The sequence below is a fragment of the Thamnophis elegans genome, chromosome 2, assembly GCF_009769535.1.
Source record: "Thamnophis elegans isolate rThaEle1 chromosome 2, rThaEle1.pri, whole genome shotgun sequence".
NCBI classification, from domain to species: domain Eukaryota; kingdom Metazoa; phylum Chordata; class Lepidosauria; order Squamata; family Colubridae; genus Thamnophis; species Thamnophis elegans.
Window position 1 is genome coordinate 146,036,475 of NC_045542.1, and position 27,999 is coordinate 146,064,473.

Consider the following 27,999-nt stretch of genomic DNA (forward strand, 5'->3'; position numbering starts at 1 on the left):
AGGACCAGACTAACCTTACAAAGCATGAAACTGAAAAAGGGAAAGGCAAAAAAAGAAATGTATCTTTTCACATGTCAGCCTCCTCTTTCTGAAAACAATATATACTCCATTCCCACATCACAAATATTCTTTATATTTAGCTTTTTAGATATACAACATACAGATCCATCTAAAATAAACAGTTTGAAAGAGCACAAGGTTAAAAAACAAATTCTAAGTATTTAAAGCCTGAAAAAAGCCGATTTTTTTTGCGGAGGCTGGTTTTGGTGGAGCTAAATCACAGTCCCTTTTCAGTTTTCCTGCTTTGTTTCTTTGGACAACAAGGGAGAATCTTTCATAAAACAAGTCCGGGGTGAAATTCAGCAGGTTCTGGAGAACCGGTAGCAGAAATTTTGAGTAGTTCGGAGAACCAGCAAATGCCACCTTTGGCTGGCCCGAGTGTGGGGTGGGAATAGATATTCTGCAATATCCTTCCCCTGCCATGCCCACTAAGCCACGCCCACAGAAGTGGTAGTAAAAAAAAATGATTTTCACCATTGAACAAGTCTGCATCCTTGGCAAAGCTACCGGTAAGTGCCAAGTGCCAGAGTTTCTCATTTCCTGTGAAATTCATAATTTGTGAATTATGAACATTTTATTTCTTTAATGTCCTAGACCTGTTATGGGGGAAATCTCAAAATATAATCAGGATGGAGTGATAAAGAAAATGGCTGAAGCTTTCAAAATAAATAGATTAAGAAGTATGGTGCTATTATTCTGCTTTTTGTATTCTGAAACAGTAGTAAGCAGAAAGTGGAATGCAAAAAAGACATTTTGAAACAAATCATCACTGTTTTTTGGAAAGAAGTGAGGAAGAAAGAAAGAAGTACATTTTCTCAATAGTTCCACCTTAAAGAGGGTCAATCAAATTAAATCCCTTAAATTCTTAAGACGTCCTACGAATTTAACATCAGCAAGTTTCAGCATTGCTCCTTCCATAGCTCCGCATGGAAAGGGCCTCAATGAAGGAAAATGTATTCAAGAAACTCTTCTAAAATGTGCACCTTTATTATTTCAAGATTTGCTAAATAAAGGTGATATTATTAAACATATTTCTGATTTACCAGTTAGCAGAAATACCATTAAAGACCGAGAGATGACAATAATCTTCAAAGAATATCCATTAAAAGGTGGCTTAGATATTTATAAATGTTTCAATTTATCTTGATGAAACTACTGATGTCAGCTCAATTTTCCAATGCTCAAACAATGAGAGAAGAGCTGGTAAACCTAGAAACAGTACTAATAAATATATCCAGGAACAAAATAAGCAGTTATAAAAATACTTTTTTTACAAATACTTGTAAAATAAGCAATGTTGTAAAAATAGTTCATGGCCTATGCTTTGTTATGTCTAAAGTTGTTTCTGTGATGACAGATGGGACACCCAATATGGTGGTGGTGCTGGTGGAAAGGATGGATCCGTGAAACTGTTTACCGAAGATTTTGGACAGTGAGATGTGTTGTTTCATTGCATTATCCACCAGAAGGTGTTGTGTGCCAAGGCCGGATTCACAGAACTACATGATGTAATGACAACAAAAATAGCCAATTTTATAGCTGCTTAATCTCTCCACAAGGAGAATTTTCTGCACTATTACAGGAAGTTGAACCAACTTATAGCAGACTGCTGATGCACAAACTGAGGTGGTTGTGGGAAAGATTTGTGCAGCGCTATGAAGAAATTAACTTATATGTCAGAGTATAAAAAATGAAAGTGTTTCATCAGTTCAGGGACTGTACATGACTCAGCACATTGATGTTTTTACAGACATAAAGTTAGGCACGGTTTTGGCAAAAGTATCGATGTTATGTTTGGATACATAAAAGCCTTTGAAACTAAACTTCAAATTTTCAAATGTCATGTGGGGACTAAAACCTGTAACTATTTTCAATGATTACCGTATTTTTCAGAGTATAAGAGTATAAGCACCTTTCCCCCCAAAAAAGGGGGTGAAAATCTGGGCGTGTCTCATACACTTTATACAGCATTTTTGGCCTCCTCAAACCCTGCCCCCATTGCAAAAATGGATGCGCAGAGGGTTGGGGAGGCCATAAATGAGCGAAAAACGGGCCATTTTTGTATGTGTCCCTACCTACTTTGGCGGGACATTAATCTTGGCATTAAACATTAAAACACATAAAAGAAACTGGGTAACACGAAGTTAGTGCTGCTTGCTTGGATTTACACTGCACAAAATATCTACCTTCAATTTCAGACTTATCTATTAGAACTCAGCAACAAAAGTCATTCACTGATGTTAATCAAATTAAATGCGTGTTTGATATTTTCCCCCACTTCCAATCAAAATTACTAATAAAAGTAATTTCGAGTGCACTATTCTAAGCCCAATGATCAGGGTGTGTATTATTTTCTATCTTTTAGATTTTTTTCATTATTTTACATGGATTATATTTTTGTTATTATTTATTGTTTGTTTAGGTAATATGGATTAGTTCTCAACTGATGACCCGTATTAACACCAGAATTTGTTGATAAGGTGAGAGTTAAATGTGTCCCACCCAACCTTACCGCTTTTTTTTGCAGTGCTTAAGCAAATCACCAGTTGTTAAGGGAATCATGAGGTCGTTAAGCGAATTCAGCTTTCCGACTTTGTCAGAAGACAGCTGGTAAGATCGCAAATAATCATTGCATGATCCTGGGATGCTGCACCTGTCATTAAGCAGCCCTCGTGGCACAGTGGTTAGAATTCAGTATTGCAGGCTAACTCTGCCCACATCCTGCAGTTCAATGCTGACAGGCTTGAGGTTGACTCAGCCTTCCATCATTCTGAAGGTCAGTAAAATGAGGACCCAGATTGTTGAGGGCAATATGTGGACATTGTAAACTGCCCAAAGAGTCCTGCGAAACACTATTGGTCGATGTATAAGCACTATTGCTATAAAACACATGCTAGCCGCAAAACACCCTAATTTCAAACATGTGTCCTTGGGGATCCTGCAACACTTTTAAGTGTGAGGACTGGTGTCGCTTTTTTTCAGTGTCATAACTTCGAAAGGTCAATAAATGAATGGTTGTAAGTCAAAGACTACCTGTATTTAACATGATTGGACTGCACTTTTTAAAAAATAGTTGTGTAAAGAATTGTTTTTCTTTTGTCCATGTGTATGTGTGTGAACCATCAGCAGAATTAGGCATTTTTTTAAATTTTTGGCACATGGAGCCCAAAAGGTTCACCATCACTGTCATATGAAGCTTTCTGTGGAAATTTTTTTTGAAAGTTAGAGAGCTAACAGAGCACACCAGTTTGACCCAGCCTAGCAACCCTAAAAATCCTGAAAACTCCACCATCAAACACATGTTGAACAACTTGGAACAACAGTGCAGTTTTTATTACTTTTCAAATATTACCTTCTTACAGGTTCCAGGTAAGGTGTTTTAAGTGTGTATTTTAAAAAAAAATTATACTTGTACATCAAACACTGCATTCCTTTGGAAACAAGATGGAAGAAAACTAACATAGGTTCGCTAAAAAAAAAAAAGGAATAATAAATCTAGATGTACATTTGCTGGCGGCTGTTTCCACAACGTTAATGTTGTGGGGAGACACACGTAAAGGGATGAGAACATGTTCTAACTATGCAAGAAGAAAGGCAGTAAGGAAAGCAATATATGTGTCCTAATATGGAACAAAGAACTGGAGAATTGGTTTCCACCAGGACGCTAAATCAGGAGTGCCGTTCTGCCTGATGGCTTCATTTCATCCGCTTCCTGGGAGAGACATCTCCGTTGCTGGTGGCAGACTGCTGGGAAGGAAATGGAAGGCTGGAAGGGGAGGAGCATGGCATCTCTTGGCCGTTTGAGGGGGTACCACTTGTGTGAATCACGCTAGGACCTGGGAAATCGTAATACTGTGGCGGGTACGGAGGACTGTACGATGTTCTACCCCGAATGTCTTTCATAACCTCCAAAATGCCCTGCAGTACGCTGGTCTGGCTGCTTAGCTGCTCCTTCAGAGTTTGATCACTTGATTCCAAAGCGCTTACAAGCCTTCCAATGTCCTCAGCGCTCTGCTCCATCTCGTCCTTCCGGGCCGCGAGATCCTCCTTGTAAGCACGCTCAAAAGAAGCCACCTCTTTATGTGTGAGGTCGGACAATGTCCGGACTAGTTCACTGGTAGCCTGGGAGGTGACTTCCATCAGCTCTTTCAAAGTATCCCCCCTTCTCTTTCTTTGCCGGCAACGAAGATTACGCATTCTCTCTGCAGCGGTCAGGGGCCGAGGGCGCAGATTTGGCGCTGCAGGAACAAAGATCAAAAAGAGTGTTTAATTAAAAAACAAGAGGGAGAGAGAGAGAGAGAGAGATGGGGCATTGTGGAGGCAAACACCAGAGTCAGCAGGTATGCTTATAAAAGAATATCCTTTGCCCTAAGAAATCCAGGTTTTATACCAAGGTTGCCCCATTTATGGGAAAGGAAAAGAAACTGGAACCCAAAAGTATTATTCAAATTGTACCGCTGTATATCATCATTTGCTTAGTGCAATCAAGTTCTGTTGTCTGTAGGAGGAAGAGTTAGGCAGAGAATGCACACACTGCTGCCCTGAATGATGCAGTTTTACTCAAGTCTCTCTTAGGAACTCTGACATTTACCTGATGATATTTCAGACACGACATTAAGTCCCCTGCCTTTGTATCCAAACAAACTGAAAAGAAGGAGATTAGAAATCCAGAGGGCTGAAACAACACATTATACAAAACCCATTTAAAGACACACGGCAAATCCAAGCAAAACTCACCAGTAACTGAGTCATTGGATGGCAAAGGATCGGTGGGAGTGCCAGGACCAATACTACCATCCATGGAAATATCAGAATTTGCTGCTGGCGATGCCGCTTGGTTTTCCATGTTGGCTTCGCTTTGCTGAGAACCTGGTTCAGGCAACAACAGGCAGTCCCCGTCGGGCTCTTCAAAAGTCCCTTTGTCGCTCTTGCCTACTGGGGATTGCTCATAGAGGGCATCTTGCGCTTCTCTGTGCTCACGACGCCGGCGGTCAACAGGAGGCCTCGGGTTGCTCCCTGAAAGCCGTGGAACGACCAGATTTTGCTTGATGCAAAGAAATCGATTAAGTTCTTCGAAATAAGGCCACACGCGGCGTCCGTGGCCAGAGTTGCTGTTCCCATCCACTATCTCTTTGAAGCCCCGTCGAAGGACCTTTGCACGTTCGCGGCATTGCTCCCAATCCCTGTTGTAACCCCGGACTCGCATTTGTTCCGCTATCGATTGGAATTCTGTAACTGTGCGATAGTTTGATGCCAGGGCACTCTGCACCTCGTCATCACCCCACACATGGATGAAGGCCCGGGTCTCCTCGTCAGTCCAAACAGGCTGGCGCCTTGATTTAGTGGCAGAGGAAGAGCCCTGCGAGGAAGCCGTCAGTGTGCTGTGATTCAGCATGGGCACGGTCTCTGGAAGGGTATCAGACAACATGGTGTGCTCCAGAGATGACACGGTGCTATTGGCAGCAGGGAATTTTACAATGGTAGCAGGAAATGTTTTAATTGATTTGGGCGCAGTAAGAGGAGTGCTAGTGGGGAGGGTGCAATAAAGAAGCTCCTACTGATAGAGTGCGGATAGAGATAGATGGGACACTCGCTACAATGTACTCTATGGTTATACTGGCAAATCCCCTCCCCCCCCCACTGAGGCACTGCATCTCACACAAATTTTACGAGAGACACGCATCTCGCATCTTTGCTCCCACAAGTTGGCCTGCAAAAAAGCATGTGTGACCGCAAGAAAATGCCTCGGGGGTCTGCATATGAAAAAAATAAATAAGAGCCGACAATGGTGCAATGCGCGTGTCTAGCGTAATGTGTGAAGCAGTTGTAACGCCCCATCCCTCCTTAAACCTTCACTAGCCTAGCCCCTGACTAAAAACCTTTAAAGAAAATACATCACTGTTGCATAATATATTCCAATCACAAGGTTTCAGAGCAGATTTATAGACATGGCTGGTTTAGTTTCATGGATTGACATGCAAAACCACAATTACTCACCTGTGTAGCTGCCATCTGTTGAAATGTAGGCCGCTCAAGGAGAAAAGAAAAACAGACAAAATTAGAGGCAGTCATTTTTAAATGCCTTAATTGCAAGAGGAGTGCATTCATTGGAGGGGGATAAAGATGAAGTTCTGTACCCATTAAACCATGAGAAGTGGAAACGTGGCTTAAAAAAAAGAGAGATGAAAAACAGATTCTGAAGCTAGATTGAAATTACTTTGCATGCTAGCCCCCAGATACAGATACGGTAATATTGTGACTTATATAGGCTTTATTTCCCTTGTAAGTCATTTATACGCCATAAATGATTGACATAAATATATTCATTTTCTTTGTTGTTTTTTTAAAGAACTTTTATGGGCCTAGCTGCCTGCCTCCTACAGACAATCTCTCTACAGGTAATCCTTGATTTTTTGTTTTTACAGCAGTCTGTTTTTAACAACAATTCGACAGCCTTGGAAAAAGTGACTTACAACCTTACGATTCAAAGTTACAACTGTCACACCATCCCCCTCAGTTACATGATTGCATTTTGGGCGCTTGGCAATTGGCTCTCTCTCTCTCTGAAATGGATGCCAGAGGAGCCGTTTACCACTTAACTACTTATAAAGACTTATCCCTTCAGTGAGTTACTTTTAAAATGTTGGCAATAAGGACATAATCCTCTCTTTCCTCAAATACATTGTTTTATTTTTATTTTTTTCTTGGCAGGGGAAATATTCAACTTCAGGTCTGGGAGGGGATGAAGGAACGCAATATAATTTTAGCCTACTGAGGCAAATGAAACAAAACAAAATGGCTGCATCAGAGCCAGGATGGGCAGACGGAGGCGGCCCTGGAGCCTCAAATGATCTTTCAGCCAGTTTTACCCATCCCTCCCCCTACCTACGCCCCACCTCCCAGCCCACCATGCCTGAAAGAGTCAAAAATGCCAAAATGGCAAGAACAACAGGAACCATAAGTGTACAATCTCAAATTCAATGAATAGTTCAAAAAACTAGAGAAATGGAAAGCCCTTGTTGCCCTTCTCATCTGTATGCTGCGCTCCACGCATTTTGCATCAGCAATCCAACTTCTATAGCCCTGGGCTCCCCAAAAAGGGTGACTCGTATGAACCCAAAAGGATGCTCATCTCTGTATTGGAGGAACCAATTACTGCAAGGACTGCAACAATCTGGCAGGGATGTGGAAGATGAGTACCATAATAGCCAAGCAGCAGAGGCCAAACCTTCCTGGCCTTTTCATCTTGAAAATATCTTTCACATTGTTGAGACTCCCCTTTAGAATGGCCTAACCTTTTTGCCATCACGTGCCAAAAGGGGGTCGCATGCATGCGTACCCATAACCATAATGCAATACCCTCCCCCCGCCTGCATGCACGTGCGTCTCCCGCATGAACCCCACTCTTGCGCCAAACCTGAAAATCAGCTGGCCGGCGGGAGGCGCGCCTGCATGCGCAGTGGAGCTGAACTGGGTGACAGCTCTCATGCCCACAGAGCGGGCTCCGTGTGCCACCTGTGTCATAAGTTCATCATCACGGGCCTAAAGCCTAGCGGCCATTTCCACTAGGTTTTTATACTTAAGCAGGGTAATGGCTTTGTAAAGACACTTTCACTTTTGAAACTACTTCAACAAGTTGGCCAGGTTTTGACAAACTGAATCAAGGTTACGGCATTCTATGGTGCTCCTTTCAGATTTTCCTAATACAGTGTGTAAGTCCATAGACCTTTTGATTCAGTTTACTTTCTGAAGACAGCCCCTCACCCAGATTTCTAATTCAGTACTGTATTTCATTTACAGGGGATTATTCAGAGTCCTACATACAACAGAAAAGACTCGGAATTCCACAGCAATGGACATCTTTGCTATCCTTGAAACCATCTTCTCGGGCACATGATGGCAAAAAGGTTAGCTATCACTGCTTTAGCCAATTAATGGCCAAGGCAAACTAAGGCTGAAAGCTCATCTCCGCATAATCAAAGAATGGAATGAGAACCAGATGCCCACAGAAATCATAAATTTGGGGCAAGAAACTGCACTCAAAACCCTGGGCCCAAGCGAGTGTGCTGGAGATAGAGGATTATTTCAGAACCATCTCTAACTTTCAGTTATTTCAACTGAATAAATGATGGGATATTAAATCATTAATTATGTAACCTCTGGACTACCACAGACCTTGAAAACACATAGACAGGCAACTTGCCCTACTCTCAATGTCAAGCAAGCATAATCTCCACTGCAGCTAGAAGGGACGCCAACATTATCGGAAGGTTGGCAGAACAAGAACCACAGGGATCAATATAGAATGGCAAGCAATTGCTCAACTCTTTAGAAATATTAAGGGGCAACCATGCTAGTACAACAAAAACTGGCCTCTGCTCTAATTTAAGATATCTAATGGACCGTTAGATTATCCAAAAACTGTAATTCTGGAACTGTATTAATCTTGTGCAGCTGCAGAGGCTGACAGGATCTTTAAGAACTCTTAACAGATTGCACAACAATCTGTTCATGTGGCTTTTTTTATCCTTGTCTCCCCACGCATTCCTAAGACACCTTTCATGTGGTGAGATTATCTAAAAGCTTCATTGTTTTTAAACTGGATTGCGCAGAACTGTACATAATATTGAAAATTGATTCAACCAACCCAACACAATAGTGGAATTTTTACTTCTGTCTAACCCTTGAGCTGGCTCATTCAGGAAACAAGAACTACTTAGCTCTCTTGAAACACCTTCACTGCTAATAAAGTGGCAGGATCTTGAAAGTCTACTAAAGTATTTCTCCAAATCGACTTACACTTAGCGTAATTAAGACAAAATTACTTGGAGAAGGAAACAACACCAGACTTCATGTCTTCTCAGCCCCTCTGGATCTTCCATCCCAAATTCCTATATACTCCTACTGAAGCAGATAGATTTTACCTTGGCTAATTTTGCAGCCATATATTACTGCTGGCTCATATGTAGCTTGTAATTAAATATTATTCAATAACTTATTCACAAACACAATGGTCACAGAATTTGCTTTTCCCTCCCAGTCATAGCATAATCAATGCTACACTCACTGCATCTGTGTCTACTGAAGTTCTTACAATTTATTTTTACAGGAAGGGTTAATTTGGTCACAATGAGGGGTTTCACAACCAGGGCTATAACAATTTCTTCAACAGATCTTAGCATTCAATATTACAATGATAATACAATGATAGAGAAGAGAGCCTTACCCAGGGAAGCCACATCTTCACCGTTTTCCTCCATGATCTCACCCGCTGCTAAGGCCTCAAGATGAATTCAGCCCCTGCGAAAGAGAAAATCAGTTAACCCCCAATTCCCTAGCCACTAATGCTAAACCTAGCAGAAAAATTAATCAAGCTTCAACATGAAGAGGAAGTCACATCCTTTGATTCAAATGCAAAAGCAAACAACTCTGTGCTATGTGAATAATGCCTCAAAAACCACACAGCTCACTTGGGGATACACCCCTGAGCATAGGGCATGACTGGGCTGAAACTGACTGTCATGATTGTCAGCGGACTGGCTGGCTGTTAACGCCGTACCCACAAAATAATTAAACACCAATGACTGCTGTACTGGTGTCCCAACTGGCAGTTATAAAATTTGGGCTCTTTCTGTGGCTAGCAACACATGTGAAAATGTTGATTACTAAATCCTTATAAGTACCCAAAACTTACTTAATATGCAGGTGATCAGTAGAGTGATAGAACAGTTACAAAACAAAATGTAAGCTATGTTCAATGTACTTCAAGGGAAACATTGAAAGGAGAATGTATGAAGACCGGTTGCAGGAATTGGGTATGCCTATAGTTTAATGAGGAAAAGGATTAGGGGAGACACGATAGGAGTGTTCCAATATCTCAGGGGTTGCCACAAAGAAGAGGGAGTGAAGCTGTTCTCCAAAGCACATGAGGGCAGAACAAGAAGCAACGGATGGAAACTAATCAAGGAGAGAAGCAACCTAGAACTAAGGAGAAATTTTCTGACAGTTAGATCTAACTGTTAGAACCAGTGGAATGGTTTCCCTTTGGGACCTTCCAACACAGGAAGTTTTTAAGAAGAGAATGGGGTTTCCTGCTTGAGAAAGTCCCTTCCAACTGTAATTCTGAGAGGCCCTACAACGAAGTAATAAAAAATATGTCAACCATGACCAATTCCTGTAATTCTCCTAAGTTGATGGCAGTATCACGCCCTTTGAATTTCTCAAAAGATTCATGCGGGTCAGATTTTCCCGGACTTGGATGGGAGAAAATACAGGACCAGGTACTATATTGAGAAATAGGGGGGGAAATCTTGGAAAAGACAACCTTTTTCCCTTATGTTGCTAACAAAAGTAAATGAAACATATGGATGTAGTGAACAAAATGTAGGGAGTTTTTAATCTCTCAATTTAGCACAACATGAAAAGAACAAAGAAAAATCTGGCTTGCCTATCATAGTTAGACAAAAGGTGTCTTTGGTAATTACAGTATCCTTACATGGATTTAGGCACAAAAATATCTTATGTTTGTAATATACAAAAATTGCCATTCATCAGCTAATAATGCTGAACACCACCTCTCATTTCCTGTGAACCTTCTCATTTCCTATGTGAAATCCTGCCCATTGGACTGCAAATATCTAAGTTTACTGCTTATTCTTCCTCTTTATTGCTATTTTGAACTCATATGATATTCACTCAAAACTATACCTACTTCTCATTCTTGCTCATCTCTACTAGATTTTATTCTCTGCCTTTCCATTACATGGAATTCTAAACTTAACTTCCATTGTAGATCTCAAATGTCCAAGGACAGATCTGACCACAACTAAGCAAAGAAGGCAAACTAGGAAGGAATTTGGGGACAATCCGAACTTGGATCAAATATACACTTTTGGACTCACTACTGCGGGATCATTACCTATTATTGCTTCCTAAATGAGTGATGATAATATGGCCTTTCTCTTTTACACTTTCTGCATTGCTTTATTGCATACAATGACAATAAAGGATATATATACATAGATTACCCATTCTCTATCTCTCTCTAGTTCTGCCTTGATCAAGCGGTTTCTACTCCAGGCCACCTTAAGGCGCCTTGCTCCAACTTGGCTCCCTTTCTGGGACTCACATAGCCCAGCTAACCCGAGCACTGCTGGGCCGCGCAATCAGGGGGAACTGTAATCCAACCCATCCACAGGGTAGAGGCAGGAAAACGGTTTGCGGAAAGGCTAAGGCGTCGTTTCCAGATGTCAAAACCCGTTCCGTTTGTTGAACCTCCAACGAGGGAAGCGACAATCGCCGCGGTTCTCATCGTTTTCGCTTGCTGAACCCAGATGCCAAGGCGGGCAGTCAGTGTGACTCATCGCCCGCCCCCGGCGGCCCACCTCTCCCCTCGCCACCGGGGAAGCGGGGACGGCCAGGAAAGCCTCCCGAAAAGCAGGAAGTGAGAGTGGCGGGCACGAAAGTGACCATCCTACCCGGGGGGAGAGGCAGCCAAGGCTCACCCAAGCCTCCCCTTCCCCCCCAGGGGAGGACACCCCATTCCTCCAATTCCCAGCCCAGGCCGGCTCCCCTGGGCGAACTCACTCGTCTCCCCGCCTTGTGGGTCGCCAGCCGGGCAGGGGGTCCCGAGGAGAGGGCGAGAGGGCTCCCATCCCCTCTGGCCCGCCTGGCTGCGCTGCCCACTCCAGCACGGAGCCCGAGTCCCCCTCCACTCCCGCTCCGCGCCCTGACCTCCCACCCGCTTTCCATCCGTCCCCCTGCTCTGCGGTTTCGGGGGCAGGGAGAGCGGAGGGTCTGGGACCCCACGGAAGACCAACCCTCGTTCGCGACCTCCTCCGCCTAATCAGGGATCGAAAAGGAGCCAGTCGGAGCGGGATCCGGGCCCCGGGCAGGCGCCTGGTCCGGCGGCCGCAAGGAGAAGTGGCGCCGAGGCCTGACGGGCGGCGAGCAACCCCAATATGGTGGCCGACCAGCTGCAGAGACCGGATGTGTCGGGGATGGAAGCTTCGGAACAAAGGAAGCGAGAGGAGGCGAGAGAGCGGAGGGGGGGGAAACCACTGTTTTCCCAGGTGCAGAGCCCCCTAGTGGTCGCAGCCAGGAAGACACTCCGCTGGCTCGAACAACGGTCTCCGACGGAGAAAGCAGCCGATTAGGTAAAGAAGATGTGTGCTTGTAAGCTCTTGGCTGACTTTGTCTGACGTTGGAAGTTAAGACTGGGTGAATATTAAAATTTGACAGCTCATCACAAAATCCCAGGATTAGAATGCTGACCAGTATTCCTCAAACTTGGCAACTTCAAGTTGTGTGGGTTTCAATGGACTGAAATAGATTCCCATCAGCAACTATTTGGAAGATGGAGACCTTATTCCCTATCCAGCCACTTTCCATAGATGTTAGCTTAAAAAAAAACAATTTTTCTATATAAAGGATTCAGAGAGAGAGCAAGAACCCTTCCAGGAGGGAGATGGATGGTTAAGATGTTTGACATATAAATAAATCAAAAATAAAATAAAATCCAGAGCTAGTGGGGTTTCTGACATTTGTACGTGACAAAGAGCCAATCTTCCTTCTCAGAGATGTAGTTCATCAATCTAAAGCTTGCAAGTTGCAATGGAAATTACATTCAAAAATGCAAAACACCAGGAATCTGAATTTTACTCATTCATTCAGAATTCCCTCACTCCCATTGACAAAACTGTTGACTGCACATGTTTGGGTGATCCCATTTTTGGCCTCTCTTTTTCTCTTCCTATATGCTATTTCCATATAAAATTACCACCCGGCCTGTTCTGTTTTTTAAACAGTGTAATGTGTTTCATCCTGAAGACTGGACCAACCTTCAAGTGAGGGATGAAGACACAGCCACAACTCAAAAAAACCTTGGAGAATGTTGTGAATGTAGCCAACTCTGAGTTGCTCAACAAAGGATAGCTTTAGGTCAGTACATACATTTGTTGATCACAGATAACAGGGAATACTGTCTACTACTTTGGGTGAAATCAAAGTGTCAGCATTCTTCAAACCAACCATTAAAACTCTAATCCAATTAGGAAATAAAATAAAATAAAATAAAATAAAAGAGGGAGGATTCTTTCTCACAAATCCATGGAGATTTCTAGCAACCATTGTGGTTGAGGTTGTTTTAAATCTGTAAGACAAGTCGCTTTCTTGTCAATCTACTTAATGCCTCTAACACTTTTTTGTCCTCCCTCGCTTAAACTTGTATTAATCATAGACTCATGAAGTTGGAAGGGGCCTCAGAGGTCATCTGATCCAACCTTCCATTCAGTGCAATACATTACAGAACTTTATGTTCATTATGTTCTGTATAATTAAGGTGATAACTGTCCAGGAGATAAGGTCTGCCTGGCCTAACTTGTTGTGACAAACACATGCTGGCTCTTGTTCACATTTGCATTCCTATCTCGGTACACATACACACTTGTTTAATCATTCGTTCAAGGGTTTTGCCCGAGTGCAATGTCAACTGAGAAATCTGTACTCTCCTAGATCACCCTCCTTCTATTTTTAAAAGACAAAAACATTTGCTGTCCTCCAGCCTTCTAGGAACTCAGCAATTCTCACTCTATCATTATTAGTTTCAGTTTAAGATAACACAAATATAGATGCTTGATAATTGCAGCTGATGTTGTGAGTGAACATGACTAGATTCCTATGTGAGATTAGGTTGGAAAACTTGCTGGAACCCAAGTCTTTAAGGGAGATTGGAAGGTGAAGAGGGTTAAACTCTGTGTACGTGTATTATCTTTTTTTGCAAGAATATGTCCAGGCACTAGCAACCATTTAAAAAGTAAATGGTTTGGAGAGAGTCTGTCTACTCAACTGTTCACATCCTAAGCCATATCAGCAATGGAGTGATGGGAGAAGCAAGTAAAATCCATTCAACAAAGTAGGTTAACTGTTTAGATTACAAGATTGAAATGAAGCTAAAGCCATTCAAAGGCATGGAGAAAGATGAAGATCAAAAGAAAACATTGCACCTCAAAAAGAAAGAAGCATTTGGAGTTTTGGGGGTATTCCAACATCTTGCCACTTGGACAGCTTTACCTGATAAAAGGCATTTTTAAAACAGGTTTGCTAAAATTAATGCGATACAGAAGTCCAGATTTCAACAAGGCATGGGGCTGCCTGATACAGCAGAGGGAGATTAAATGCAAATATTACAAGATCCAATCTGACTCCACAAATTTACTTTTCCACAAATATCATATTTATTATTTGCATTTATAAAGTCAAAGCTCTAAGGATACATTCCAGTGTTGCTACAACTACAGTGACCATATCTCCTTGGGGAAAAATAAAGGTCAAACCTGAAAGAACTTCCTTAGGATAAGAAAAATGTTTGCTTTATAAGAGAAAATTCGAGGGCAAACCCTAAAACAAAATAATGGAATCAAGTAAACGTGAAGGACAGTTTTCTGAAATAAAGGACTATCCTTTAGAATAAAGCATATAGAGTTACTGTAGCCATTATTAATTAACCCCATAAAAGAAAGGCTGAGGTAAAAGCACCCATTTGTCCATAAGCTCGAATGCGTCCCAGCCCCCACTCCCTCCGAGAGCCGCTTCGTACAACGGCAGAATCCCGGGTCAAGTGAGTCAAGTTCGGGGCAGGGAAGCAGCCGGCCAGCAGAGGGCGCAGCGGTCTCGTGGTTAACTAAAGGATGCGCCGCCCCCACCGCTCCGTCTGTCAATTACCGACCATTTTAGACGCAGCGCCGCCTGGTTGTCCCTGGCCGGAGGCGCTTCGGCTTCCCGGTCTGAATCGTTCACAGCTGCTGGGAAAAAGGAGGAGAGGCGAAGGTACCGGGTTTAGGCAGGGAACTGGATGGGGAACTCAGGGGAACTAGATTTGCCGGCTGGTTAAAAGGCTCCTTAGAGTCGCCAGCGGGGTGATCGTGATCGCAGAAGCCAGGCTGGTTGGGGTGTGTTTATATGTGTGCAATGTAGTGGGAGATCGCTGGGAGCAAGTTGTGTGTGTGTGCGTGTCGAAGCTACGGTTGCTTATTTTGTGCATTGGTTGTGCATTAAACGTGGACTTTCCTCCAGGCGATGCACAAGGTGCTTCTTCTCTTTCGCCTTTTGCACACAACAGCCCGGTGAGGGAGATCGGTTGGCAGGAAAAAGGGCGTCATACTGCACAAAGTGGACTTGGTCTCTCTGGATCCAAATCCAGCACTTTCATCGCTCCGCGCTCCCTGGCTTTCGCTGCTCTCGAGTTGCTTGCTGGCTTGTGGGGTGGGGAGAAGGGATGCTTTGTGCATTTCTCGGTTCTTTCCTTTGTCCGTCTTGTGCGGTTGCTTATTTTTGAAGGTGCTTAAACCTTTTGATAGGCTACCCAGAGTCCCTGGGCGGGCATATATCTCTCTATATAAAAGCGAAAACCACTCACGCGGCATCACGAAACCTCCAAACTTGAAATTAGACACTATGTTCCCCTTGGCCTCTAGGTTCTCGCTTAGAATTTTTTGAAATGACCATCAGATCATTAGTATTTCTGATACAGTAGTTATGTATACAGAAAAACGCGCTCTGAGGTTAAGGAGTTCTACTCTCCCCCCCTCCACCTGAAAATAACTGCCCCAACTGCCACTTGGGCGGGGCCAGCGCGTGACTCCTCCGACCTGCTGGCTGGGCGTTTGGAGAGAAGGGGATACGAGAGGCTTCTGTGAGGCCAGCCTGAGAGAGAGTGGGGGGGGGGGGAACGGGACAGGAGAGGCTGATCATAACTATACATTAATTTTCAAACTGTCGATTTATCAAGCTCCATCACATAGTTTCATAGCGGAGCACGGGTATTCAACTAGTATTTATTAAATGTATTCTAGACCAAGATCCTTTTAACATGCATTAACACCAAGCCAAGTTTCCCCCATCTTCTAATATAGTGTTAGCCATTGTTCCTTGTCTTGTGTGCAGTGGTGAAATTCATTTTTTTTTTTTACTATCAGTTCTGCGGGTGTGGCTTGGTGAGTGCGGCAGGGGAAGGATACTGCAAAATCTCCATTCCCACCCCACTTTGGGATCAGCCAGAGATGGTATTTGCCGGTTCTCCAAACTACTCAAAATTTCCTCTACTGGTTCACTAGAACCTGATGAATTTCACCCTGCTTGTGTCATCTGCAGATTTTTCGATACTTTGTTTTGTCCCTCTTGTGTGGCTGCTTGTTTTTAAAGATGCTTAAACCTTTGATAAGCTTATTTGATAAGCTTTAAGTTTACTAAATGTATTCTAGAACACCAAGATTTTTTAATATGCATTAAACAAGCCAAATTTTCCCCATCTTATTATCTTCTAATTTAGAGTGTTAGCCATTATTCCTTGCCATTGTGTCATCCATCTGCTGTTTTTTAATAAAAATTCCCAATCATCTGGGCCAAAAGTGCTTTTTCCAAAAGGCAGGATGTTTCTCTCCCCCCTTTGAAAACATTTCGCTTCTGAATCTGAAGGATTTGAAGAATTGAACTGAAGCAGCTTTTGGGATGAGAAGTGCAATGTTTTCAAAGGGAAAAAAAAACCCAAGATAGTCCAGTTGCCTTTTGGAAGAAGAACCTTTGGGTCATCTGCAGTTGTAATCCTCATCCCCTGAACCTATTCATCCAAATTATTAATAAAAAGGTGAAGGTTGACATGAGCCCTCTGGCAGTCTGCTTGATATCCCTTTCCAGTGGAGGTACTCTCCAGATGCAATTATTCAGCCAATGAAGCCACCTATCTATCATCTATCTACCTAGCTCATATTTGACCACTTTATTAATGAAAATATGATGTTATTTAAAAATAAAGGCAGGATAATAAATACATAATAGCTCTGTCAGGAAAGAAGAAAAGATTAGTTTGGCAAACTAAGCTGGCTCTAGTTAATTTTTGCATTCCTATCCAAGTACTGCTTCAAAATTTTGCCCAATATAGACATCAGGCATACAAATCTGTAATTTCCCAGATTCTCTCCCCCCCACTCCTTTTTTTTTTGTTTGAGGACAGAAACATATGCTCCCTTCCAGTTTCCTGGAATACCAGTTTTACAGGTCACAAGAGCACAGTAGCAGTTCTGCTTAATTTCTGTATTCTAGGGAGTGATTCACCTGGTTCTGGAAAGCTTAAATTTGTCAAATTAGCTCAGTGTTCTACCCTCCTCTTTTGTACCTTGAATTGTAACTCCTTCTTTCCACTTGTGGCCCAAGAACAGTGGCCAGTTAGGTCTTTGTTTTCTTTCTGAGATGTGAAATGTAAGATGAGGTAACAGGTTCTACCTTCCTACCATCACCTGTTTATTCCTTCTCCTAGCAACAGACTGACAGCCTCTTGGCCTTTCTCTCAAACTTCAGCACATCCTAAATTTAGCTCTATTGAATTACTTCAAACATTATTTTTTAGAGATTTTTTTAGAGATTTTATTAATATTTGTAGGCCGCCCTTTTCCCTGAGGGGACTCAGGGCGGCTCACATAAAATCAGGGAGGGGGAATACAAACATTGACATAGAGACATATAATAAAATAACAAGCAACATACATTCATCATTCGGGAGGGGCGCCTATCCTTGTCCCCAGGCCTGACGGGCTAGCCAGTTCTTAAGGGCTGTGCGGAAGGCCTGGACGGTGGAGAGGGTACGAATCTCCACGGGGAGCTCGTTCCAAAGGGTCGGGGCTACTACTGAGAAGGCCCTCCTCCTTGTAGTTGCCAGCCGGCACTGGCTGGCCGATGGAATACGGAGGAGGCCTAATCTATGAGATCTTATTGGTCGCAGGGAGGTAATTGGCAGAAGGCGGTCTCTCAAGTATCCAGATCCACTACCATGCAGGGCTTTATGGGTGACTAATAACACCTTGAAGCGCATCCGGAGATCGACAGGTAGCCAGCGCAGCTCGCGGAGGATAGGTGTTATGTGGGTGAACCGAGGTGCACCCACGATCACTCGCGCGGCCGCGTTCTGTACTAGCTGAAGTCGCCGGATGCTCTTCAAGGGCAGCCCCATGTAGAGCACATTGCAGTATTCCAGCCTAGAGGTCACAAGGGCCCGAGTGACTGTTGTGAGAGCCTCCCGATTCAGGTAGGGTCGCAACTGGCGCACCAGGCGAACCTGGGCGAATGCCCCCCTGGTCACAGCCGTCAAGTGGTGGTCAAACGATAGCTGTGGATCCAGGAGGACTCCCAAGTTGCGAACCCTCTCTGAGGGGTATAGAATTTGACCCCCCAGCCTGAGTGATGGAATATTGATCGAATCTTTGGGAGGGAAGCACAACAGCCACTCGGTCTTTTCTGGGTTGAGCACAAGCTTGTTAACCCTCATCCAGTCCATAACGGCCTCAAGGCCTCGGTTCATCACGTCTGCCGCTTCATTGAGTTGGCACGGGGCGGACAGATACAGCTGGGTATCGTCCGCATATTGATGGTATCTGATCCCGTGCCTGCGGATGATCTCTCCCAGCGGTTTCATGTAGATGTTGAATAGTAGGGGGGATAAGACCGAGCCCTGAGGCACCCCATAAGTTAGGGGCCTAGGGGACGATCTCTGCCCCCCCACTAACACCGACTGCGACCTGTCCGAGAGGTAGGAGGAGAACCACCGCAACACGGTGCCTCCCACTCCCACCTCCCGCAGTCGTCGCAGAAGGATACCATGGTCGATGGTATCGAAAGCCGCTGAGAGGTCAAGGAGGACCAGGATGGAGGAATGTCCTCCATCTCTGGCTCTCCAGAGATCATCGGTCAATGCGACCAAAGCGGTTTCTGTGCTGTAACCGGGTCTGAAGCCTGACTGGAAGGGGTCAAGATAGTTTGCTTCCTCCAAGGACCGTTGGAGCTGGAAGGCTGACTGCTTTGTATCCTTTTATTTGCTGACTGCTTTGCATCCTTTGGTTTTATGTCCTTCTTTTCATTTCCTATAAATGTACCTTTAAAAAAAAACGCCCACACAGATCTCTTTAGATGTCTGTCATTTTTTCCCTTCTACTGTAGTAGTGTGCTAAATTCTGGTGCCATTTGTGGTTGTTAAATCAAGGATTACCTATACTTTGTGCTCCCGGGGATGTGTAACCCTTGGATATCTGTCTAGGGCAGTGGTTCTCAACCTGTGGGTCGGGACCCCTTTGGGGGTCGAATGACCCTTTCACAGGGGTCACCTAGGACCATCGGAAAACACATATTTTCGATGGTCTTAGGAACCGAGACACCAATTTTATGATTGGGGGTCACCACCACATGAGGAACCCTATGAAAGGGAAGGTTGAAAACCATTGGTCTAGGGCCTCTTTTGTCAAGGCTGCTCATCCCCATATGAATTATTGGAAAGATGTAGTTATTGATGAGATTGAAGAGGGTTGGCATCTAGTCTGTCATATCTTGGAAGACAATAAATACTCTGGCTGCTGGGTCATAGCAATCTGTATTGCAGCTTTCCTTCTTCTCATCAGAGAATTAGCTACCACCAGAATACACTGCTTCCATACAGGATTTTTCAGTTTACTGGGGCCCAAGCAGTGGTGGTATTCAGGCAGTTGGGACTGGTTCAGGCAAACTGGTAATGGCAACCTGCGCCCTATTTAGCCACATATTCTAAGCTGTGCGCATGCATGGATGTGCAGAAGGCATGTACGCAAGCGAGTGCGTGCAAGCACTCATATTTTTGATACATGGCGAAATTACGTGAAACCCACCTCTGGGCTCAAGCCCCTACTGCCCCGTTTGGATTGATAAGACTTGCTTATGGACTGTAGATTAGCTTCTTCAACCTTGGTGTTGACAGTGGGAACTGAAGTCCAAACATCAAGATTGAAAAACCCTGTAATCTAGAGCAAGCATCCTATACCAATTTCCAGGCTTTATTGGACATGAATATCTTAATTTCTTTTGCATTCTTAGGGGGGGTTTCCCTTGTTTAAAAATCCTCCTTTGGCATCTGAGTTTGATTGTTGGAATTGTAGTACTACTACAAGACTAATGGGATTCATCAGCTGTGATATAATAAGTTATTTCGTCTCTTAATTTCTGGGCAGATAAAAAGTTTCCCTGGAATTCTTCCTGTTCTTCTGTCTAGCAAGCTGGAACTTCCTCAGGTAGGTAGCTTTCAATAGGTCTTTATTTGGCCTTGTTTTGGAGAGGAAAACTGCCTAAGAGGGGAACCCAGTAGCTGTCCTCCAAAAATCCTTTTTGCCTATGTGAGCAGATCAGAGGCTCTATGAACAATGTTCTTTTGGCTAAGAAAATTGATATGCGTATACTAACCCCAGATATTAAGTCTCATGACCCTCCCAACAAAAAGAGTGTATTTTTATACACTCTGAGAGAGTATATAAAAAGAATGTATTGCCTTATTGCTTTAATAGAACAATAAATCCATGGCTTGAATATGACAATATGGAGTCTTGTTATTTTTTATTCAGCTACATGTACCCTGCAGATGTATTCCAGTGAAGTTTAACAATGGGAATAATGCCAAAAGATAATAGACAACATTCACTAGAGGCTAGCCAGTCATCCACTGGAGACAATTTCAATGATTCCTGTACTGGAAAAGGATTGGCTGTATTTTTGTTACGAAGAGGTGAAACAGCTCAATTATTACAGCAAGAATTGTGGCCAGAAACTGACCATGGAACATGTGTGTGTGTGTATGTGTATGTATATGTTAAAAAACTGCTCCTGTGCAAGTTCCAATTCAAGCTAAATTGGAACAAACCAACTAGTTTTCAGGTATGATCCAGATCACTGATCCATCATTTTCAAGGGGAACATCAGGAATTGCTTTGAAGTCATGAATCTCCTTGGTCGGGAACAGGAAGAACTGTGGAATGAAATCAAATAAATTGTTAAAGGTGGAATGTGAAAACAGGGAGTCAAAGAAACAAAGCAAACAATGTCAGAATAGGTATTGAAAGTTGCTATGAAGAGAAGAAAACCAAAGGGAAGAAAGAACAAAGATCTCAGGAAGAAACTTAAAACATTTCAGAGACTGCTGCCCTGAATGATGCAATTTTACTCAAGTCTCTCTTAGAAACTCTGACATTTACCTGATATTTCAAATACAACATTACGTCACCTGCCTTTGTATCCATGGTTTTTCATGTTGGCTTGGCTCTGCTGAGATCCTTGTTTGGGCAATAACAGGCAGTCCCCATCGCGCTCTTCAAAAGTCCCTTTGTCGCTCTTGCCTACTGGGGATTGCTCATAGGGGGCATCTTGCGCTTCTCTGTGCTCGCGATGCCGTAAGTTCACAGCAGGCTTCTGGTTGCGCCCTAAAAGCCGTGGAACGACCAGATTTCGCTTGATGCAAAGAAATCGATTAAGTTCTTCGAAATAAGGCCATACACGGCGTCCATGGCGAGCGTTGCTGTTTCCATCCACTATCACTTTGAAGCCCCGTCGAAGGGCTTTTGCACGTTCGCGGCATTGCTCCCAATCCCTATTGTAACCCCGGGCTCGCATTTCATCCGATATCCATTGGAATTGTGCAACTGTGCGATAGTTCGATGCCAGGGCACTCTGCACCGCGTCATCACCCCACACCTGGATGAAGGCCCGGGTCTCCTCGTCAGTCCAAAGTGGCTGGCGGCTTGATTTAGTGGCAGAGAAAGAGCTCTGTGAGGAAGAGCCTTGCGAGGAAGCTGTCAGTGTGTCATGATTTGGCATGGGCATGGGCACGGTCTCTGGAAGGGTAGCAGACAACATGGTATGCTGCAGAGATGGTGTTATTGGGAACAGGGAATTTTACAATGGTAGCAGGAATAAGAGTGCTAGTGGGGAGGGTGCAACAAAGAAGCTCCTAATGATAGAGTGCGGATAGAGACAGATGGGACACACTCTACAATGTACTCTATGTTAATGCTGGCAACCCATCCACCCCCGAGACACTGCATCTCACACAAATGTTATAAGAGACACACATCTCGCATCTTTGCTCTCATATGTTGGCCTGCAAAGAAAGCTTGTGTGACCGCGAAAATGACTTGGGGGGGGGGGGGTTCCTGCATATAAAAAAAAAATACAAGCCAACAATGGTGCAATGCACGCATCTAGCGTAATGGGTGAGCAGTTGTAAATTTCCATCCCTCCTTAAACCTTTACTAGCTTAGCTGCTGACCCGAGATATACTTTTAAAGAAAATATATCACTGTTGCATAATATATTTCGATTGCAAGGTTTCAGAGTAGATTTATAGACATGGCTGATTTAGTTTCATGGATTGACATGCAAAACAACAATTACTCACCTGTGTAACTGCCATCTGTTGAAATGTAGGTCGCTCAAGGAGAAAAGAAAACAGACAAAATTATAGGCAGCCATTTTTAGATGCCCTAATTCCAAAAGGAGTGCATTCATGGGGAGGAAAATAAAGCTAAATGTCTGTACCCATTAAAGAAGTGGAAACTTAGTTTTTAAAAAAAGATGAAAAAGATTATGAAGCTAGATTGAAACTACTTTGCATGCTAGCCCTCATATACAAATACAGTAATATTATGATTCATGTAGGCTTTATTTCCCTTGTAAATCATTTATGTGCCACAAATGATTGACATAAATATATTTTCTTTTAAAAAAAAAGAATTTTATGGGCCTAGCTGACTGCCTCCTACAGGCAATCTCTCTACAGGTAGTCCTTGATTGTTTTTACAGCAGTCAGTTTTTAACAACAGTTCGACAGCCTTGGAAAAAGTGACTTACAACCTTACGATTCAAAGTTACCATTGTGACACCATCCCCCTCAGTTACATGATTGCAATTTGGGGGCTTGGCAGTTGGCTCCCATTTAAGATGGTGGCAATTTGCAGGCTTCTGACTAGCGAAGTCAATTGAAGTAGGTGAATTTGCTTAAAGATTCCATGGTTCGCTTATTGACTACATGATTTCCTTAAGAGCTCCAATGACTTACTCAGGGGCAAGGATAAAAATGGTTATAAAACATTGGCTCGAGTCCCATGATGACTCACTCAATGACCACAATGCTTAGCCACTGATATTTTGGTCCCAATTGTGATTGGGATCTACCTATCAAGATCTACCTCTACACCCATTTTCCTCTATCCTCCACAGCTGCTACCATCACTGTGTTTATCCCCTAGTCAAGTTTACAAACAAAAAAGGATCAGGGCTTAAATAAAGGTAAAAACCCACTGCAGGAAAATATCAAATAATGAAAAGAAATGTCCCTCTTCACAGTCAGTAGCTCCCATGTTTTAGCTGAACTTCCTCAAGAATACAAGATCTACAACTTCCCACACTTGGAGCAAAACTAAAAAGCATCCAGCTACAACTTCAGCCAAGACACAGATAAATCTCACTTCCCCTGAGGGTGGGGTGGGGGGAATGGGAGGCATGTCTTTCTTCCCAATCAGCATTCAGAGATAAGAAAACCAAGGGGTTGAAAAGAATAAGAGGGATCAAATGATCTTTCAACCAGTTTTACTTGTCCCTCCCCGTACCTACACCCCACCTTCAAGCCCATCAAGAGTCAAAAATACGATTTTGTGGCAAGAACAGGAACCATAAATGTACAATCACAAATTCAATGAATAGTCCAAAAAACTAGATTTAGTTTCATGGATTGACATGCAAAACCACAATTACTCACCTGTGTAGCTGCCATCTGTTGAAATGTAGGCTGCTCAAGGAGAAAAGAAAAACAGACAAAATTAGAGGCAGTCATTTTTAAATGCCTTAATTGCAAGAGGAGTGCATTCATTGAGGGGGGATAAAGATGAAGTTCTGTACCCATTAAACCATGAGAAGTGGAAACTTAGCTTTAAAAAAAAAGATGAAAAACAGATTCTGAAGCTAGATTGAAACTACTTTGCATGCTAGCCCCCAGATAGATACAGTAATATTGTGACATATAGGCTTTATTTCATTTGTAAGTCATTTATACACCATAAATGATTGACATAAATATATTCATTTTTTTTAAAGAACTTTTATGAGCCTAGTTGCCTGCCTCCTACAGATAATCTCTCTACAGCTAAACCTTGATTTTTTTGTTTTTACAGCAGTCTGTTTTTAACAACAGTTCATCAGCCTTCGAAAAAGTGACTTACAACCTTATGGAAAGCCCTTGCCCTTCTCATCTGCATGCTGCACTCTCCCCATTTTCACTTTTGAAACTACTTCAACAAGTTGGCCAGGTTTTGACAAACTGAATCAAGGTTACGGCATTCTATGGTGCTCCTTTCAGATTCTCCTAATACAGTGTGTAAGTCCTTAGACCTTTTGATTCAGTTTACTTTCCCAAGCCAGCCTCTCACCCAGATTTCTAATTCAGTACTGTATTTCATTTACAGGGGATTATTTAGAGTCCTAGATACAACAGAAAAGACTCGGAATTCCACAGCAATGGACATCTTTGCTGTCCTTGAAACCATCTTCTCGGGCACGTGATAGCAAAAAGGTTAGCTATCACTGCTTTAGCCAATTAATGGCCAAGGCAAACTAAGGCTGAAAGCTCATCTCCGCATAATCAAAGAATGGAATGAGAACCAGATGCCCACAGAAATCATAAATTTGGGGCAAGAAACTGCACTCAAAACCCCGGGCCCAAGCGAGTGTGCTGGAGATAGAGGATTATTTCAGAACCATTCAGTTATTTTAACTGAATAAATGAAGGGATATTAAATCATTAATTATGTAACCTCTGGACTAACACAGACCTTGAAAACACATAGACACGCATCTTGCCCTGCTCTCAATGTCAAGCAAGCATAATCTCCACTGCAGCTAGAATTATCTGAAGGTTGACACAAGAACCACAGGGATCAATATAGAATGGCAAGCAGTTGCTCAACTCTCCAGAAATATTAAGGGGCAACAATGTTAGCACAACAAAAACTGACCTCTGGTCTAATTTAAGACTTCCAATGGACCGTTAGATTATCCAAAAACTGTAATTCTGGAACTACAGTTCCATAATATTTAACATGGATTCAACCAACCCAACACAATAGTGGAATTTTTACTTCTGTCTAACCCTTGAGCTGGCTCAATCAGGAAACAAGAACTACTTAGCTCTCTTGAAACAACTTCATTGCTAATAAAGTGGCAGGATCTTAAAAGCCTACTAAAGTATTTCTCCAAATCAACTTACACTTAGCGTAATTAAGACAAAATTACTTGGAGAAGGAAACAACACCAGACTTCATGTCCTCAGCCCCTCTGGATCTTCCACCCCAAATTCCTGTGTTTAGACTACTGAAGCAGCCTAAACCTATCTTGGCTTATTTTGCAGCCACATCTTATTCACAAAAACAATTGTCACAGAATTTGTTTTTCCCTCCCAGACATATTTTCCTGTTCCCAATTTTTGGAGCACATTACTGAATGAAATAAGAATACGTTCCTTTTTAATTTAATTTAAAAGAGCCCAAAAGAATCCATAAAAAGAAGGCCCAATCATAGCATAGTCAATGCTACACTCACTGCATCTCTGTCTACTGAAGTTCTTACAATTTGTTTTTACAGGAAGGGTTAATTTGGTCACAATGAGGGGTTTCACAACCAGGGCTATAACAATTTCTTCAACAGATCTTAGCATTCAATATTACAATGATAACACAATGATAGAGAAGAGAGCCTTACACAGGGAAGCCACATCTTCACCGTTTTCCTCCATGATCTCACCCGCTGCTAAGGCCTCAAGATGAATTCAGCCCCTGCAAAAGAGAAAGTCAGTTTAACCCCCAATTCCCTCGCCACTAATGCAGCCATGAAACCTAGCAGAAAAATTAATCAAGCTTCAACATGAAGAGGAAGTCACATCCTTTGATTCAAATGCAAAAGCAAACAACTCTGTGCTATGTGAATAATGCCTCAAAAACCACACAGCTCACTTGGGGATACACCCCCGAGCATAGGGCATGACTGGGCTGAAACCGACTGTCATGATTGTCAGCGGACTGGCTGGCTGTTAACGCTGTACCCACAAACTAATTAAACACCAATGACTGCTGTACTGGTGTCCCAACTGGCAGTTACAAAACTTGGGCTCTTTCTGTGGCTAGCAACACATGTGAAAAAGAAGAGGAAGTCAAGCTGTTCTCCAAAGCACATGAGGGCAGAACAAGAAGCAACAGATGGAAACTAATCAAGGAGAGAAGCAACCTAGAAATAAGGAAAAAATTTCTGACAGTTAGATCTAACTGTTAGAACCAGTGGAGTGGCTTGCCTTTGGAAGCTGAGGGTGCTCCAACACAGGAGGTTTTTAAGAAGAGATTGGACAAGTATTTGTCTGTATGGGGTTTCCTACTTGAGCAAAGGGTTGGACTAGAAGACCTCAAAGTCCCTTCCAACTGTTATTCTGAGAGGCCCTACAACAAAGTAATAAAAAATATGTCGACTATGATCAATTCCTGTATTCTCCTAAGCAAATGGCAGCATCAAGCTCTTTGAATTTCTCAAAAGTTTCATGCGTGTCAGATTTTCCTGGACTTGGATGGGAGAAAATATACGACCAGGTACTATATTGAGAAATAGGGGGGGAAATCTTGGAAAAAGACAACCTATTTCCCTTGTGTTGCTAACAAAACTAAATGAAACATGGATGTAGCAAACAAAATGTAGGGAGTTTTTAATCTCTCAATTTAGCACAACATGAAAAGAGCCAAAAAAAAAAAAAAAAAAAAACTGGCTTGCCTATTGTAGTTAGACAAAAGGTGTCTTTGGTAATTACGGTATCATTACATAGATTTAGGCACAAAAATATCTTACGTTTGCAATATACAAAAATTACCATTCTTGAGCCAATAATGCAGGACTCCGCCTCTCATTGCCTATGTGAAATCCTGTCCATCAGACTGCAAATATCTAAGTTTACTGCTTATTGCTTCTCTTTATTGCTATTTTGAACTCAATATGATATTCATTCAAAACTACACCTACTTCTCATTCTTGCTCATCTCTACTAGATTTTTATTCTCTGCCTTTCCACTACATGGAATTCTAAACTTAGAAGTCTCAAAGGTCCGAGGAGGGACCTGGCCACATCTAAACAAACTAGGAAGGAGTTTGGGGACAATCTGAACTTGGATCAAATATACACTTTTGGACTCACTACTGCGGGATCATTACCTATTATTGCTTCCTAAATGAGTGATGATAATATGGCCTTTCTCTTTTACACTTTCTGCATTGCTTTATTGCATACAATGACAATAAAGGCTATATATACTTAGATTACCCATTCTCTATCTTTATCTAGTTCAGCCTTGATCAAGCCGTTTCTACTCCAGGCCACCTTAAGGCGCCTTGTTCCAACTTGGCTCCCTTTCTGGGACTCACAAAGCCCAGCTAACCCGAACACTGCTGGCCTGCGCAATCGGGGAACTCTAGTCCAACCCATCCACAGGGTCGCCAGCCGGGCAGGGGGTCCCGAGGAGAGGGCGAGAGGGCTCCCATCCCCTCTGGCCCGCCTGGCTGCGCTGCCCACTCCAGCACGGAGCCCGAGTCCCCCTCCACTCCCGCTCCGCGCCATGACCTCCCACCCGCTTTCCATCCGTCCCCCTGCTCTGCGGTTTCGGGGGCAGGGAGAGCGGAGGGTCTGGGACCCCACGGAAGACCAACCCTCGTTCGCGACCTCCTCCGCCTAATCAGGGATCGAAAAGGAGCCAGTCGGAGCGGGATGCGAACCCCGGGCAGTCGCCTGGTCGGGCGGCCGCAAGGAGAAGTGGCGCCGAGGCCTGACGGGCGGCGAGCAACCCCAATATGGTGGCCTACTAGCTGCAGAGACCGGATGTAGTCGGGGATGGAAGCTTCGGAACAAAGGAAGCGAGAGGAGGCGAGAGAGCGGAGGGGGGGGGGGGAAATCCCGCTGTTTTCCTAGGTTCAGAGCCCCCTAGTGGTCGCGGCCTGGAAACCACTCTGCTGGCTTGAACACGGGTCTCCGGGGGAGAAGAAAGCCGATTAGGTAAAAGAAGGCCTGCGGTATAAGCTCTT

General features: G+C 43.3%; 2 protein-coding genes and 1 long non-coding RNA gene across 8 annotated transcripts; 1 reads left to right on the plus strand and 2 right to left on the minus strand.

Annotated features, from left to right (window-relative positions):
* Positions 1-3,362: 3,362 nt before the first annotated feature.
* Positions 3,363-12,064, minus strand: LOC116502982. 2 transcript variants are annotated; one of them, XM_032209059.1, is made up of 5 exons: positions 11,880-12,064; positions 9,287-9,360; positions 6,058-6,090; positions 4,798-5,466; positions 3,363-4,298 (listed from the first exon to the last, which is right to left on the minus strand). In XM_032209059.1, exons 2-5 carry the CDS (start codon positions 9,318-9,320, stop codon positions 3,757-3,759), a joined length of 1,278 nt encoding a protein of 425 aa, XP_032064950.1. In that variant the 5' UTR covers positions 9,321-9,360; positions 11,880-12,064; the 3' UTR covers positions 3,363-3,756. The 2 variants fall into 2 exon arrangements, with proteins under 2 accessions (XP_032064950.1, XP_032064951.1); XM_032209060.1 differs by lacking the exon at positions 11,880-12,064 and adding an exon at positions 11,088-11,857.
* Positions 12,065-14,776: 2,712 nt separating this feature from the next.
* LOC116502997 lies at positions 14,777-25,460 on the plus strand. Of its 3 annotated transcripts, XR_004254637.1 has the most exons (4): positions 14,777-14,886; positions 20,082-20,141; positions 24,066-24,268; positions 24,357-25,460. It is a non-coding gene; the product is annotated as an uncharacterized LOC116502997 (long non-coding RNA). The 3 variants fall into 3 exon arrangements; XR_004254636.1 differs by having other exon boundaries at positions 24,066-25,460; XR_004254638.1 differs by having other exon boundaries at positions 24,069-25,460.
* Positions 20,434-27,814, minus strand: LOC116502993 (zinc finger and SCAN domain-containing protein 20-like). 3 transcript variants are annotated; one of them, XM_032209078.1, is made up of 6 exons: positions 27,628-27,814; positions 25,648-25,721; positions 23,654-23,683; positions 22,295-22,309; positions 21,125-21,731; positions 20,434-20,869 (listed from the first exon to the last, which is right to left on the minus strand). In XM_032209078.1, the coding sequence occupies exons 2-6, from the start codon at positions 25,679-25,681 to the stop codon at positions 20,791-20,793; spliced, it is 765 nt and encodes a 254-aa protein (XP_032064969.1). In that variant the 5' UTR covers positions 25,682-25,721; positions 27,628-27,814; the 3' UTR covers positions 20,434-20,790. The 3 variants fall into 3 exon arrangements, with proteins under 3 accessions (XP_032064969.1, XP_032064970.1, XP_032064968.1); XM_032209079.1 differs by having other exon boundaries at positions 21,129-21,731; positions 22,295-22,327; XM_032209077.1 differs by having other exon boundaries at positions 22,295-22,327.
* Between the last annotated feature and the right edge of the window lie 185 nt (positions 27,815-27,999).

Coding starts and splice junctions, on each gene's coding strand:
- LOC116502982 (XM_032209059.1), bottom strand. CDS start 9,320: ATGGAGGAAAACGGTGAAGATGTGGCTTCCCTGG. Junction 5,467..6,057: donor AACAGATGGCAGCTACACAG/GTGAGTAATTGT, acceptor ATACCCTTCCAG/AGACCGTGCCCATGCTGAAT. Junction 4,299..4,797: donor ATCCAATGACTCAGTTACTG/GTGAGTTTTGCT, acceptor TTGTTCCTGCAG/CGCCAAATCTGCGCCCTCGG.
- LOC116502993 (XM_032209077.1), bottom strand. CDS start 25,681: ATGGAGGAAAACGGTGAAGATGTGGCTTCCCTGT. Junction 23,684..25,647: donor TGAAGATGTGGCTTCCCTGT/GTAAGGCTCTCT, acceptor CTCCTTGAGCAG/CCTACATTTCAACAGATGGC. Junction 20,870..21,124: donor AACCATGGATACAAAGGCAG/GTGACGTAATGT, acceptor TTCATTCCACAG/TTCTTCCTGTTCCCGACCAA.